Source organism: Eufriesea mexicana, unplaced genomic scaffold (assembly GCF_001483705.2).
Source record: "Eufriesea mexicana isolate 0111107269 unplaced genomic scaffold, ASM148370v2 scaffold124, whole genome shotgun sequence".
NCBI lineage: Eukaryota > Metazoa > Arthropoda > Insecta > Hymenoptera > Apidae > Eufriesea > Eufriesea mexicana.
In genome coordinates, this window is record NW_016908357.1 from 1,056,734 (window position 1) to 1,070,259 (window position 13,526).

The 13,526-nt window shown below is 45.6% G+C and overlaps 3 protein-coding genes across 3 annotated transcripts; all 3 read left to right on the forward strand.

Annotated features, from left to right (window-relative positions):
- Positions 1-1,471: 1,471 nt before the first annotated feature.
- On the forward strand, positions 1,472-3,696 carry LOC108555513 (uncharacterized). Its single transcript, XM_017911174.1, has 5 exons — positions 1,472-2,222; positions 2,314-2,559; positions 2,672-3,045; positions 3,129-3,283; positions 3,352-3,696. Exons 1-5 carry the CDS (start codon positions 1,613-1,615, stop codon positions 3,656-3,658), a joined length of 1,692 nt encoding a protein of 563 aa, XP_017766663.1. The 5' UTR covers positions 1,472-1,612; the 3' UTR covers positions 3,659-3,696.
- Positions 3,697-4,754: 1,058 nt separating this feature from the next.
- LOC108555393 (uncharacterized) lies at positions 4,755-6,419 on the forward strand. Its single transcript, XM_017911020.1, has 6 exons — positions 4,755-4,864; positions 4,932-5,209; positions 5,281-5,476; positions 5,561-5,911; positions 6,004-6,150; positions 6,220-6,419. The coding sequence occupies exons 1-6, from the start codon at positions 4,780-4,782 to the stop codon at positions 6,417-6,419; spliced, it is 1,257 nt and encodes a 418-aa protein (XP_017766509.1). The 5' UTR covers positions 4,755-4,779.
- LOC108555436 (receptor-type tyrosine-protein phosphatase T) lies at positions 6,289-12,634 on the forward strand. Its single transcript, XM_017911069.1, has 25 exons — positions 6,289-6,375; positions 6,449-6,592; positions 6,657-6,775; positions 6,869-7,058; positions 7,137-7,201; positions 7,267-7,465; positions 7,534-7,652; positions 7,717-7,909; positions 7,996-8,295; positions 8,381-8,616; positions 8,690-9,304; positions 9,412-9,677; positions 9,753-10,050; positions 10,135-10,222; positions 10,297-10,373; positions 10,455-10,589; positions 10,653-10,793; positions 10,866-11,063; positions 11,135-11,331; positions 11,427-11,533; positions 11,612-11,826; positions 11,909-12,034; positions 12,091-12,245; positions 12,336-12,471; positions 12,560-12,634. The coding sequence occupies exons 2-25, from the start codon at positions 6,463-6,465 to the stop codon at positions 12,632-12,634; spliced, it is 4,380 nt and encodes a 1,459-aa protein (XP_017766558.1). The 5' UTR covers positions 6,289-6,375; positions 6,449-6,462.
- The last annotated feature ends 892 nt before the right edge of the window (positions 12,635-13,526 follow it).

Consider the following 13,526-nt stretch of genomic DNA (forward strand, 5'->3'; position numbering starts at 1 on the left):
CTCTTCCGGGCCTCGTACCGTCCAATTTGCGCCCGGAATTTTAACATATCGACTTCCTCCCTGTTCCACGAAATGACTTTTCGGCCGTTAACGCGAGGCTAGTACGTACGAGCTAACAGTGTATTTGGTGCATGAAGAGTGAAAGATAAAGAGCATGTTTGTGATCGAAACGCATTCGTGTGTTGGAGCAGCTGTTACGATTGGGGCACGCGTCCCAACGGTCGCAGCAGCTGCCCAGAAAATTATGTATAGTACCCTCGACTGGAGTTCTTTTACGATGCTCACGTGACAAAGTCTCGCGTATCTTTTACGTTTACGACGAGTATTCCATTCGAGGAAAGAGTCATAGATTTCGCGAATAAATTTTCCCCGCGAACAGTCGATAATGGATTATTTTGTTCCAGCAATTTTCCCACTATTTTCTCCGTCGTTTTACCATAATTGCTTCGTGATTCGTTTACCTGTTGCTTTTCAAGCGATTAGAAAAATGTGAAAATTTATTCCCAGTGTCTGTTCCGTTTCGAGGGACTCCTGAGCATGCATACACTCGTTCGATAAATTCTTTGAGAGACATTCGAGGTATGTTATTGGAGATAATAGAGGAAACGAAGGATTGTAGAGAGTGGTTTAAACTAGCGAAATTAATATGGAGCGGGTTTTAAAATTTAAATGTCGCGGCGATGGAGCAATGAGGGGAATACTGCAAAGGCCGTATAAATTCCTTAACATACTATCGAGGGTAGCAGTGACATAGAAAACGTTGGAAGGAACGTACTATAGGTGACAGGGCCCCCACCCTCGGATGCGACACCAGGTTCGTATTATGTGAACCCTCTGACAACCCCTCAGGTAATACTTCGCACATACACACGGCCATGCACTGGAAACGCTCGGAGAAACGCCCTTCGTACATCTGCTCTTGAGGGAACTCATGTGGCAGTTTGTTGGAAGCAACCGTAGTGCACGGATCGAACGCATTTGAGCATTGGACTTTGCCCCGATGGACTCGTGAACTCTTCGTGGTCGAACGTTGCGGACGTAGCGAGGCGAATTTTTCACCAGCCATCTACCTGCCGTGTTTTACACCTATTCGGGAACTGGGTAAAACGTTTGAATCTTCGAAGAACCGTTTGAAGGCGTAATCGTCGTGCAAGGGGACGCAAGATCGAGGATAAACCGCGAGGAAATTATCGGAAAGCGAGTGGAATTCGAAGAAAATGTGCAAGGTACGCTACATTCCCGCGCAAGAGATCATCTCGCCACCTATGCGAACGGTAACCTTCTCGCTGGAAACTTGGACATCACCCTCCTACGTCAGCACCACTTTGCTGATCCTCGTGAGAAAGAAGAGCGAATCGTGAGTGGAAGGAAGGGAATCTCGAAATTCGTCGTCGAATAATGGACCCTGCGAGGAGCTGTAAATACGCGTGACGAACATCTCGCGCGTCTCGATAAAAGCCTGGTTCGTTTACGTCTCGTGTGACACGCGACTAGCAAGACAGTGTATGCCTGGTGTCTAACGGAACGTGTGCACGAGCGAAAGAGTCACGCTCTAAAGACATTAATGAAAATTGAAGGAGCGATCCGTTAGGTGAAACGAAGCGATAAAAGGATGGCCCAAATGTCGGAACCAGCTCCGGTGCATTGTTACACCAACCCTTCGTTTTGCCGCCAATCCGAGTACATACCCGAGGACCAAACTGGTGGCGATCTGCCACCGCCACCTCAGTTTCAAAGCGGCGACGATCTGCCGCCACCGCCGCCGCCATTGCAATTGCAATGCAACGGTGGTCAAAGTAATCCCGCGTTCCAAGAACCCGCAGAGGGCGGGATAGAAAAATGCGAGAGCAGAGAGAGATACTGCTACCTCGAGAACAACGGGAATCCTACGCACCGAAGATATGGAAGCCTGCCAGTTGAAGAACAACGCGCGATATATAATCAAAGTTCAAGGTACGAGTACATACAGGACGAGCAGAGGGGTCAGATACAGAGGAGGGGTTCCTCGAGGTACGAGTTCATTCCGTATCAGCAGGTGCAACAACGTTCCGCACCGGCGACCAACCAAGACGACGGACGGGAGCTGCAGATGCAAAGTTGTCGGAACAACGGTGGACGATACGCCGTTGTACCGGGTGATCAGGATTACCGAGACGAAGAAACCGCGTGGAATACCGTGAAACATGCGTCGACCACGCGCAGGCACATTACCACGCCGCAGGGTAAGTTAGCCAGATTAATTGCCGATAAAATCTCAAGTTTCTATGCGTTCTTCTCCGTGACCGCGGTAATAAAACTGCAACGTGTTACTAGGTCGTTATACCAGAGTACCTTTGCAAGAAGAAGACCCTCCAGCTCTACCGGAACGAAACGTCCACGAGCTGTCGGTCTCCCCGAGAAATAACTTGGCCACGCAAAAACTGCACGAGATATTGACCACTCCCAGAAAGCCTCGATCTAGATCCGAGGAGAGGACCCTGTCTCCAAAGAGGCACCACTCGTTCAATCAAACCGGTACGCCACAAAGAAGAGCACTCACTCCAGGTGGCTCCCCGACCGGTACGCGTGCCTTTGACAAATACTCATTTTGCGCGACTGCGCCTCGTACGATCCCCGACTTTTTCCGAAATACCACGTAGCATATAAGAATTTGCATTTTACGGAGATACAGGTCGAACGTTTAGTCCTACCCGTTCTACGCCTCAAGGAACACCGCAGAATCGTACATTCACGGGGCCTCAAATGTCCACCCCGAACAAAGAGCCATCAGCGCGGAGATGTCTACCGTTATTGGAAAACCCGTCTCGGCAGCAGGATGTCTGCCCGGCCAGCAACTGTGGAAGACTACGATACGTTGGCACGGCTCCGGTCGACCTTGTGACGATGGGTCATGGTGACCCGCCGCCACGTTACGCATACATGGAAAATGGACCAGAATCTATGCCGATGGTGTCCGGTTCGCCCAGGTATCAAGTGATACCCGCAGGACAGAAAAGAAACGGGTACCAAAGCGTGGAAAGTGCCTTCATCGCTAGAACCGCTGTGGTGAGTAAAATACATTCTCGATTGCGTAATCGAGCAGAGTAGAGTACGACACGATGATCCAATGCTGCGCCTCGTTTATCTAGGTTCCACCATTGTCGCCACCGAATAGCGACGCGAACACAACCTTGGCCAGCGTTGTGGAGAAGAACGACAGACGAAGCGCACCGTTGCTGTTGGTGTTGGTCGGTATCTTGACCTGCGGTTTAGCGCTCTACCTATCTTGGACGCAGGGCAGGAGGTAATAACACGCGAACAAAATCCCCGTAGCTGTTGTCAAACGCTAAACAGGTCGGCATTCGTTTCCAGGTACTATTACGACAGTGCGGCCGGTTGCGGGGCCTGTTGTGCCCTGGCCGGTGCCTGCAGGACGCTGAGGAAGACTTGGACAGGACTCGGACTCGCGGGACTATCGGCACTCAGCTGCGTGGGACTTTTGCTGCTCGCTGCCAAGTCTCCCAAACCTGGAACCCCTCTTCACGATGTCACTGCTGGCGCCTTGTGCGGGGTTTCCCTGCTGGGCGCTGTTCTCGCGCTGGTGGCCCTTCTCTCCCCGAGGTGCAACTTGAGTAGACACAGAAGGGTGCACTCTTGGATACCTCGACTTTCGCCCTGAGCACCCGAACCGAATCGATATCCCGATCGAAACGCCTATTCTCGAAACTCATTGGTTAGAAATAATTACGGCCGAGGGCGCTGATTGAAATTATTTTTACGCAAGAACGTTGTCTGATGGAACAACATCGAAATCCTAGTCCGCTGTTTCGTCGAGAGTACGAATTATCATATGCGAGTAGTATAGAAAGATTATTACGTAAGGATCTAAGATTATGCCGTAACGTTACCTCGTGTGGAATAAATTTATCATACGTGCTCGTCACGATTACTCAAGTACGACTCTTTGTATTTTTCTAAGCCACTGTATATTTTCTATCGATTTTCAAATAAAAATTTCCACTACGAATTTCCGATAAACCGTGTGTTCATCCTGCGTGTGCGTGTACCTATCTCGACACGTCCGTTTCAGTTGGACGTCCATGTACGTGTATCACCGACACGTTACAAACACCGGATACGCTCCTTATCGCAGATTCACCAGTAGGAAGTCCAGTTCCTCTTCGCCTCGCAGAATCTCGCTTTTTAAGTTTCGATGAGTTTATACGTTCGACGTTCGATGTTCATTCCGCGACAGATGCATTAACGATGCAGCAACGGGATAGAAGTTTCTCGTGGTAGTCCCTATGCGGAGGTGACAGTGTCGAAGAAGTTGTCCTGTTTGATATTAAGGAACGTAGTCTGGAATTTTCGCCTCGCTAAACAAAAATATGACATAATCGACTGGAGCAGGACGATTCACGATGAAGGTATTAGCGGTCTTATTTTTCGTGTCGCGAATTCTACTCGTCTCTTCAAGCTTGGTCGTCTTGAGGGGCAAAGAAGAAATTTTCAGATACACTCACAGTAGTAGAAAATTAATGTGCGTATCGGAGGATGACGGTAGTGGCTTGATATGGAATAGTAATTTAAATTGGGCGTACAGTTCATACGAATTCTCCGACAGAGGCGGGGACACTGGTGAGTTTCTAAGCAATTTCTGAACCACTCGTTCAACGAAAAGAAAATTCGAAAGACGTCGCTTTAAAGTACCCGGAATGCACGTACATTGCAGCCTTTCAGTTTCTCAACGCTTACCAAAAAAGGGAAATCGATTGCGACCTAAACTCGCACGACAGTTGCATGTCGGCATGGAAGGTTGCAGGCTGGAACCTGACCAACTCCGAAGAGACACCGATGGGTCCTGTGTATGATCGTCGATGGGAAGGTTTGGTCCGATAGTTTCCAAGGAAGTTAGTTAAGTGCGAAACTTAAATTAACGATTCAGCTTTTAGACTTCAGGGAGTACAACAACTTTGGCGGACTGAACGAGTATCGTCCGATTGGAAAACTAAAGAAATCGGGAGCTTTCGTAGTCTCTATCCGTGGGGCGACTGACGCTCACGTATTGTTGTGTGACGCGGAATACTATGAAAATGACTCTTGTTACTGGATCATCATCGGAGGCTGGACTAACACGAAATCTGCAATCCGGAAGTGCGTGAACGGCGTACCGGCTCCGATGCTTTTTCCCATCTATCCCACCTGTAGTCAAATCAGGGCTTCTTACAACGTAATTTCATTCTATTTATATTTATAGAATGAAATGATTAAGAGAAAATAATGTAATCGTAAATAATACAGTCCGAAGCACTTTCCCCGACTGAGTGGAGAACGTTTATTCTCGTTTGGAACGAAAACCTACAAACCATAGCGGTTTATGATTCAGAAAAGACGCTGATGACGTACAAGGACAACGATAAGCGACTGCGAAACGAGAGTTCTTATTATAATTTATTTTTAAGGAGCACCAAGACTATGCTTTTTCGATTTCACCTATGTAAGTCATTCGCACTGTGCAGTTTCATCAGAGTCGATCGTTAGATCCATAGAAATGATCCAAGATCGCGTTACTCCATTTCAGACAGTTTCCTTCACACGACTGACGTGGAGGCAACTTTGCTAAGTCCCGTCTTACATATCAACAACATGAATCTTTGCATAGAAATGGTGGTCGGTCTATGCGCGGAATGTCAAATAAGAGTAGCACTGGTCGACCCAGTCGACGAAAACAACGGGGAAAGTTTGGAAATAATAAAACGATCTACGGTAGTTGCTGCCCATGGATTACCCACGTGGCAATACGTTCGAATCAATAAAACCGTGTCGTCGAACTTTGAGAAAATGGCAAGAATTAAACTGATCCCTAGACTCGAGCAGCAAACACTCGACCCACTGTGGGCTGTGGCGAATGTTCGCGTGTGCCCCCCAGTAGGTACGTCTACGTGAAATCAGCGATGATGATTAGACGAACGAAACTACAACGGTAAGGATTGATCCCTGATCATCGCGATGCCTTATTTACAGGCACGATGCGATACGGCATCATGGAAGCTACGCAAGACTACTACTACAGCAACTACGTCTGGCCAAACGTGACATGTCAGAAACTGTCTCACAACGGGAGCATTGTCGTAGACTCTACACGCGATGCGACGATAAATTCAGAGTTCGGTAATGTTTCATATTTCCGTCGTTCGTCCCTTCAAGATCGATATAGAAACTTTATGGGTTTATTCCTAGATGACATGGATTGTCCCGAAGGGAGAGTGGGACCTTACTGTTCCGTGAGCTGCTACAAAGACTTGGAAAACAGCGTCGACTGCAGGGGAACGGTGATTTGCAGCACCAGGGGCTGCACGTGTCCACCAGGGTTCCTTGGAAAGGATTGCCGCTCTAGTAAAGATCTTATACGTCGTAATGGGAAGCAGCAACGAGGGTGACAATTTTGATTGACAGATTTTACTTGCAGACTGCGAGGTCGGCATGTACGGATACAATTGCAAGGGAACCTGTGGCTCGTGTTACGTAGATAATTGCAGCTTCACGACAGGCCAATGTAAATCTGGCTGCGACAGCGCTAACAGATACTACATACCACCCTTTTGTAAAATAGGTAAAAGATCGACATTCGCGATATGAAAACGCGGTATAAGTTTATTTGACAAATCTTCTTAAAGCCATCGACATCCCACCACCGCCCATCATCGATTTCATTAACGAAACCACTGTTCGCGCGAGTCTCCCGGTGAAAGAGGAATACAGATTGATACCTTCTGCTTATCAGTTCGTTATATGGGTAATTGAAATACTTTCGACGCGATGTTGCACAATTTCAGAACGAGTAGCTCGTATCTCGATCGTGTAAAAAGATACTATATTTTTTCACTAGAAAGAGGGAGAAACTGCTTTCAACCGAGTTGGAAACTACGTGAAGATATTCGGTAATGTCTCAACGATGGTTGGATATATAGATCATTTAGAACCTGGCATTTCTTACAGAATTTCTTGCATACTATACGTTAACAATGATCGTATACCTATACACGGTGAATGGAAGAATTTCACAACTCGTTGCACTAGTGAGTTATCACTGCATTTGATATATTCATCAACAAATACCGGTTTAACGATGCATAGTAAATGACGAAACTTTTCAGGTACTACCAACTTCCAGATAGAAATAAAGAATACTAGTCTAACGTTGGAGATGGGTCAAGGAGTGGTACGTAATTAATTGGTAACCATGTACTCTGCCGATCGAGAATGGCAAACGTTATCGATTTCCAGGCGGATTTGTATTCGTGTCCAAGTGGTTGGTACGATTTCGTGTTCGAATCCGTGGAAACCAGTAGCCAGATCAGCAAAGGAAGACTGACCAAACTGCCATACGAATTTACATCGCTGACACCTTTCACTGTTTATAAAATCACAATTAGCAAAGGAGTAGCAATTATATTTTCGCGAGAGGTTCGAACTCTCGACAGTGGTAATTATACCTCTTTCGGCCAATCTCGGTAATCTTATGTTCTCTGAGGTGTCTGTTTACGTTCGCAGTGCCAACGCGTGTACAAAATCTCAGAGCCATACTGGTATCGAACAAGGAAGTCGCAGTGAAATGGGATCCACCGTTACACGTATACAGGAACAAACCGAAATACGAAGTTGCACTGAAGGTAATCAAATATCTAATCGAGTGCAATTAAAAATCTCATCAGCAACGCCGTGATATCTTTCAAGGTGAAGACGTATTACGGCTGCAAAAGTCTGAAGGTTCAACCTCCGAAGAAAGATGTCGTCTCTGTCTCCACCGCGCTGAACAGTATCAACTTCCCAAATTTAACTCCTTACACGAGTTACACAGTGAAAGTCGTACCTTACACTTCATATCGTGGACCAGAAACGCAAACTGATTTCACCGTCGATCAGACAGGTAAACGAAACTTAGATCCCTCTCGCGTTCAACATTTTCGTCTCAACGTTTCTTTTCCGAGGACAACGAGAATCTGGTACTTTCAGAAATACCAACTGCCGTGTACAGTGATTTAAAATTTCAAAATTACACGCTGTCGTGGGACCCGCCGAGGGACTGCACCACGATTTCTGGGCCCATTATCGCGAAGATCGTCATCACCGGTATGAGCAAAGCTGTGGCGAATTTCAGCACCGTGAAGCAAACTATGAAGTACTCCCTTAATCTCATCAACATACTGCACGGTGTCGAAACGTACGAAGCACGAGTGTACGCGATCAGAAATTACAATAGAATGCACAACGAGTTTCGTTACGAGAAGCTTGTGTTTACCACTCCTCCGAAAGGTTAGATTATTGCGAGAATCCGTTTAAGAAAATCTTCGAGAAAACTACTCCCATCGACTAATAAATGGAAACCGATTTGCAACAGCCCCGCCTCCCGTGAGGAACCTCGATATCTACGAAATCGACTCGAAAACCATGAACGTGTATTTAAGATGGCTAGAACCAGAACCACCGGTGAACGGAGAAATACAACATTACGTAGTCAGCAGTTGTTATTCGAGTTGCAAAGTCGTACTGAAGATACGGGCAACGGAGTATTGCAAACTGTGGGATAAATACGTGTGTGCAAGTGTTAAAGATCAACCGGGAAATTTATTAACGGTAGGCAAAAATGACATCTATTGTCTAAACGAGGCGCTTCGTGAGTATCCGATTATCGAGAAATATCCTTCAGGTTTCAGCCATGAATGTAAACGTGTCAAAGCCTAGTGCCGAATTATCGGTGCCGGTTATTTCAAGCGCAGCGGAGCCACAGGCGCCAGAGATCTTCGTCGCCGAGGCCCTTGAAAATGGGGTGGTAAACCTGACCTGGTCCCATCCTTGGAAGACGGGCGGACGTCTACAGAAATTCGTGATAAGTACAGAAATGGTATCGTCGCGGCTCAGAACGAAGATTCAACGATCGCAACGAGGCTCGATTTACGCATACCCGATCACGGAATACCAATTACGGTACAGAGAGCAATTGTACCTATTGTCCTCGTCCACGTACCAAATCTCCATCCGAGCTGTGACGAATACGGATATATATAGCAAAAAGAAAATCGTAGATGTACAGACTCCTTTATCCATGGGATTCGAGGGGGAACTGAGAATGGAAGTATGCAACGAGGACTCGACGATCTTGTTACGCATTCCTACCGTTCTGAACGAGACGAAAACCAGCGTGACGAACGTGGTTATACAGGGACCACGAGATTGTCAGAATTACACGGAATTGAACCCCTATCTGCGCGAGAAAGTGGGTATCAAGTATAACGAGACCGCTTGGTCAGCCGCCATGTTTCCCGTGAGTATTCGAATATTTTACGGCTTTCTCGCCTGCACGGAAGGCGTCGTACGCGAGATTGTATCTAAAAGTGCTTTTTATCCAACAAACTTTCACCCTCGCGACAGACCAACATGTACGCCGGTAAAACGTTCACAATAGGCGATAACAAGCTTTACGGTAGCGGCACGAATTGTCCGCTAAAGCCAACCGAGTCCTACGTAATAGCGGTGATTGTGTTAAGCGAAGAAGGATGGATGGACGGTGAGATTATGGTCATGAAAACAACATCGATTCATATCGGCGAAATACCGAGGCGACACGACGAGGCGTGGATCATTCCCATTGCGATACTTCTTGTCGCCGTGACCGTGGTGTTTTTCATCTGTCGAAGGTAAAGTCCGCTTCTCTTTCGCCGTTTCTCACCGAATCAGAATACGGAAATTGGAACCGGTCGTTCATTTCGCAGGAAACGCAGAGGATTTCTGGAGAAGATCGTTCCGCACGAAGAAATGTCTCTGGCGTTCAACAACGAAAATCTCGATGCAAAGTCGAACTCGTCTAGTGTTAAACAAATTGCAACCACTGCACCTACCTCGACCGAGAAAGAGCTGCCATCGCGTGGAAGCACACCTCACGACAATGGCACGATATGCACGAATGATACTAATCAAACGAAAGAACGAATGCCTCCGGTAAAGGTGAAGGACTTCGAGGATTACGTGAAGCAAGCGATCGATTCTGGATTGCTCGATAGACAGTACAGCGTAAGTGCCTCGATACTTTGAGAAATTATAATTTACACCGAATGTAACGCGTTTCGTAACGACACCTTTAACATTGCGTAAAAGACGCTGCCGAGAGGACAAACGAAACCATGGGAATGTGGGAAATTGCCGCAAAACAAACTGAAGAATCGATATGCCAACCTCATAGCGTGTACGTAAACTATCCCTCGTAGAATTTCAGGATATTTGCCAAACGCTAATATCGTTGATATTGATATCCGGCAGACGATGAAAATCGCGTGACACTGGAAAAACTTCCGGACGATCCCTATTCGGACTACATTAACGCGAATTACATCAAGGTAATCGATCGTGATGGAACACGAAAATGATTCGAATTAGCAAACAAATTTGACCAATAATCAGTGAAATTTTTACAACAGGGGTATAAGAAGGAGAAATTCTACATAGCCACGCAAGGACCAAAGGCCAATACGATCGTTGACTTTTGGAGAATGATCTGGCAAGAAGAAAGCTGCATTATCTGCATGGTTGCGAATTTGACCGAGGGCGGGAAGGTAGGGATTAATTCAAAAATGGAAAGACCGCTCGGTTGACGGATAACGTTGAAATGTGTACAGGCAAAGTGCGAACAATATTGGCCAGATATCGGGAAAAAGAAGAAGTATGGCGATATAACCGTTCTGAACGCAAGACACACCGTTTTCGCAGATTTCACGTTTCGTACTTTACACGTGACGTATGGCGACGAAGCTCGTAAGGTAGCAACGATTAAGATCGATGACGGTTCGTATCTCGGTTCGAAATTTTCTGAAACGCTGTTTAAAAATTAGATCGAGCACTTGCATTACACAGCATGGCCGGACCATGGCGTGCCGTTGTTCACGCATTCGGTGGTAACGTATTTAAAGAAAGTCTTGGCAACACCACCCGGAAATGGACCAGTGGTGGTGCATTGCAGCGCAGGCGTTGGTAGAACTGGAACTATAATCTTATGCGACATTTGCCTTCGACGAGCCGCTGCGGAAGGGGTAAAATATTTTTTTTTAAATATCCATCAGCTCCTCGTAAACGATGCAATGTGTTTTAAAAATATTTCCAGGTCGTGGACGTTTTCTCCGAAACGCAGGCGATCAGAAGCCAAAGGGCTAATATGGTGGACAACAAGCAACAATATCTGTTGGCACATTTAACGCTCTTGGAATGCCTGCTCTCTGTCCCGACATCTTTACCTTGCAACGATCTCCTGCCGATAAAGATCAAGGAGATGAAGAAACAACTGACGATTCAACGAGACAGGTATCTTTCGGCGAATCTCTGGAATATTTGAATATTCGGTTAACAAAATTCGAAGGAAACGTGCACGAAAATTAATTAAAAAATATGTAAAAAAGTTTAGAAAAAATGACCTGGCAAGACGAAGCTCTCCGACCACCGATCAGTCAAACGTCGCTATCTGAACGCAACCTTGCTAAAAACAGGTTTCCAGAATTAGTCTCAGGTTTGAAATAATTTTATTGCCCTCTATACCGCTTCGTAGTATCCCTGCAAGTGCAATAACGCAACAACTTATTCGCAGCGAAAGTCAGCAGAACGTATTTAAAAAGATATCCGCCGACAGATGAGGACAGCGATTACATATCCGCTGTTTACGTGGACGGTGTAAGGTTGCAGAATCAGTATATAGCGACACAGTTACCAATGCCTGAGACGTTTAGCGATTTCTGGAGAATGGTGGCCGAATATAAAGTGGAATTAATCATCTCGCTGCAACCACCGGATTTAAACGACGCGGTATCTTTCCAACGTGTCGACGATACATTTTCACGATAACGAAGGGTGATAACGAATCGTACTCAAATAAATCTTTCTCTAGACGTGCTGTTCCATGGTCCCAGCTGGGGAATTTAAACCGGTACCATATATGAACGTTCGAGCGAAAGAACTTACCGATTTTACGCACTACACGTCGCAGAGGCTGATACTCGAGAATAATTCCGAGGTAAACGTATCGAATTTGCGTGGAAATAAAGCGTGTTGACCTTTGCGTTATTTCAGAAACCCGCCACTGAACGGCAGGTAACGATTTTGTCCTCCACGGAATGGAAAGCTGGCAGAAATCAAGATCCACCTGCGGACGTATCATTAGTGACATTATGGCAAGCAGCGGAGAAAATTTCGAGAGGAGACGGACCTATCGTTGTTCTGTGCCAGTAAGATTACATCGAGACTTCAGAAATATCTTTATACAAATCGGAGGATTATCAAGAAATATTTCAAGCAAAATGTTTGTTTACAATTAGCGATGGCGTAACTGGCTGTGGACTCTACTTAGCTTTAAGTTTTCTTTTGGAAAAAATGACTATAGAAAGGGAATGCGACGTTGTCCTAGCGATTCGTGCGATTAAACGATCGAGACACGATTTTGTCAAATCTCTGGTAATTTCGATTGAAATTATTCCAACAAGCTTTTAAAACATACGTTACATTCGCGATTCGGAGAATATAATATGCCTTTTCGTTTCAGGAACACATGGAATATCTGTACGATGCAGCCATAACCTATTTGAAGTACTTCGAGACTTATGCAAATTTCACATGAATAATCTTGTCATTAATCGAACATTGACGGTTCGATTTGTTACATAAATCGACTCGAGTAATTTCAACGAGCTTGCGATCGTGACTGTTTTCCTAACACGTGTATCGTTCAAACTATAAATTATGTTACATAATTGCTTAATACTAAAATTCCCTATTCTCGATTTTCATACTTTTCCTTGCTTTCGTTTGCCCAAGGCAAACGACTTTCGTTCTCACGAATCCCATCGTGATACGCCGTAATGTATGCATCAATGGCCTCGTCGTAGTATGATTCCACCCATACTACAGTCTAGCACGTACCCTTCGTACAAAGAAACATCTTCCCCTCGTTAAATAATCGTAATCACTGTTGATGGGAATATAAAGGTTTCATCGGGATATTAAAACATCGATCTCGACGGATACACGTTCATCTAAAAGAAAAGCGATAAATAATAATTATTAGAAAAGTACTTACTGAATTCGTAGAGCGAAGTCACGTGACACGAGAAGCCGGCGCACTGCGATGCGCAGCGTGCGTAAATGTCGACAAATCGAGAATGCCGGTGACGCCATCACTCGTGTTTTCGCGCCAAATTTCAGCATGCCGAGTCGTGCTCTTCCCGCGATGTTACGACACCAATGAGCACGATATTCGAACTGAATGCTAAAATGAGAGCAACTTGATTGATTTTCTACTTGAAAAATCGTGTTTACGGCATCGTATCGAAGAAAAATAACGCTCGATACCGCAAACGTCAACCTTGACAATGTGCATAATCTGTGAATAAAAAACAACGTTACAAACAACTTACATTTTGCGCAGAATGTATCGAATTTTCCACAGGTTCAGGAAATATGGTCGATTCCTTCGTATCGGCGGTAGTATCAGATAACCGATACGTCGTGTA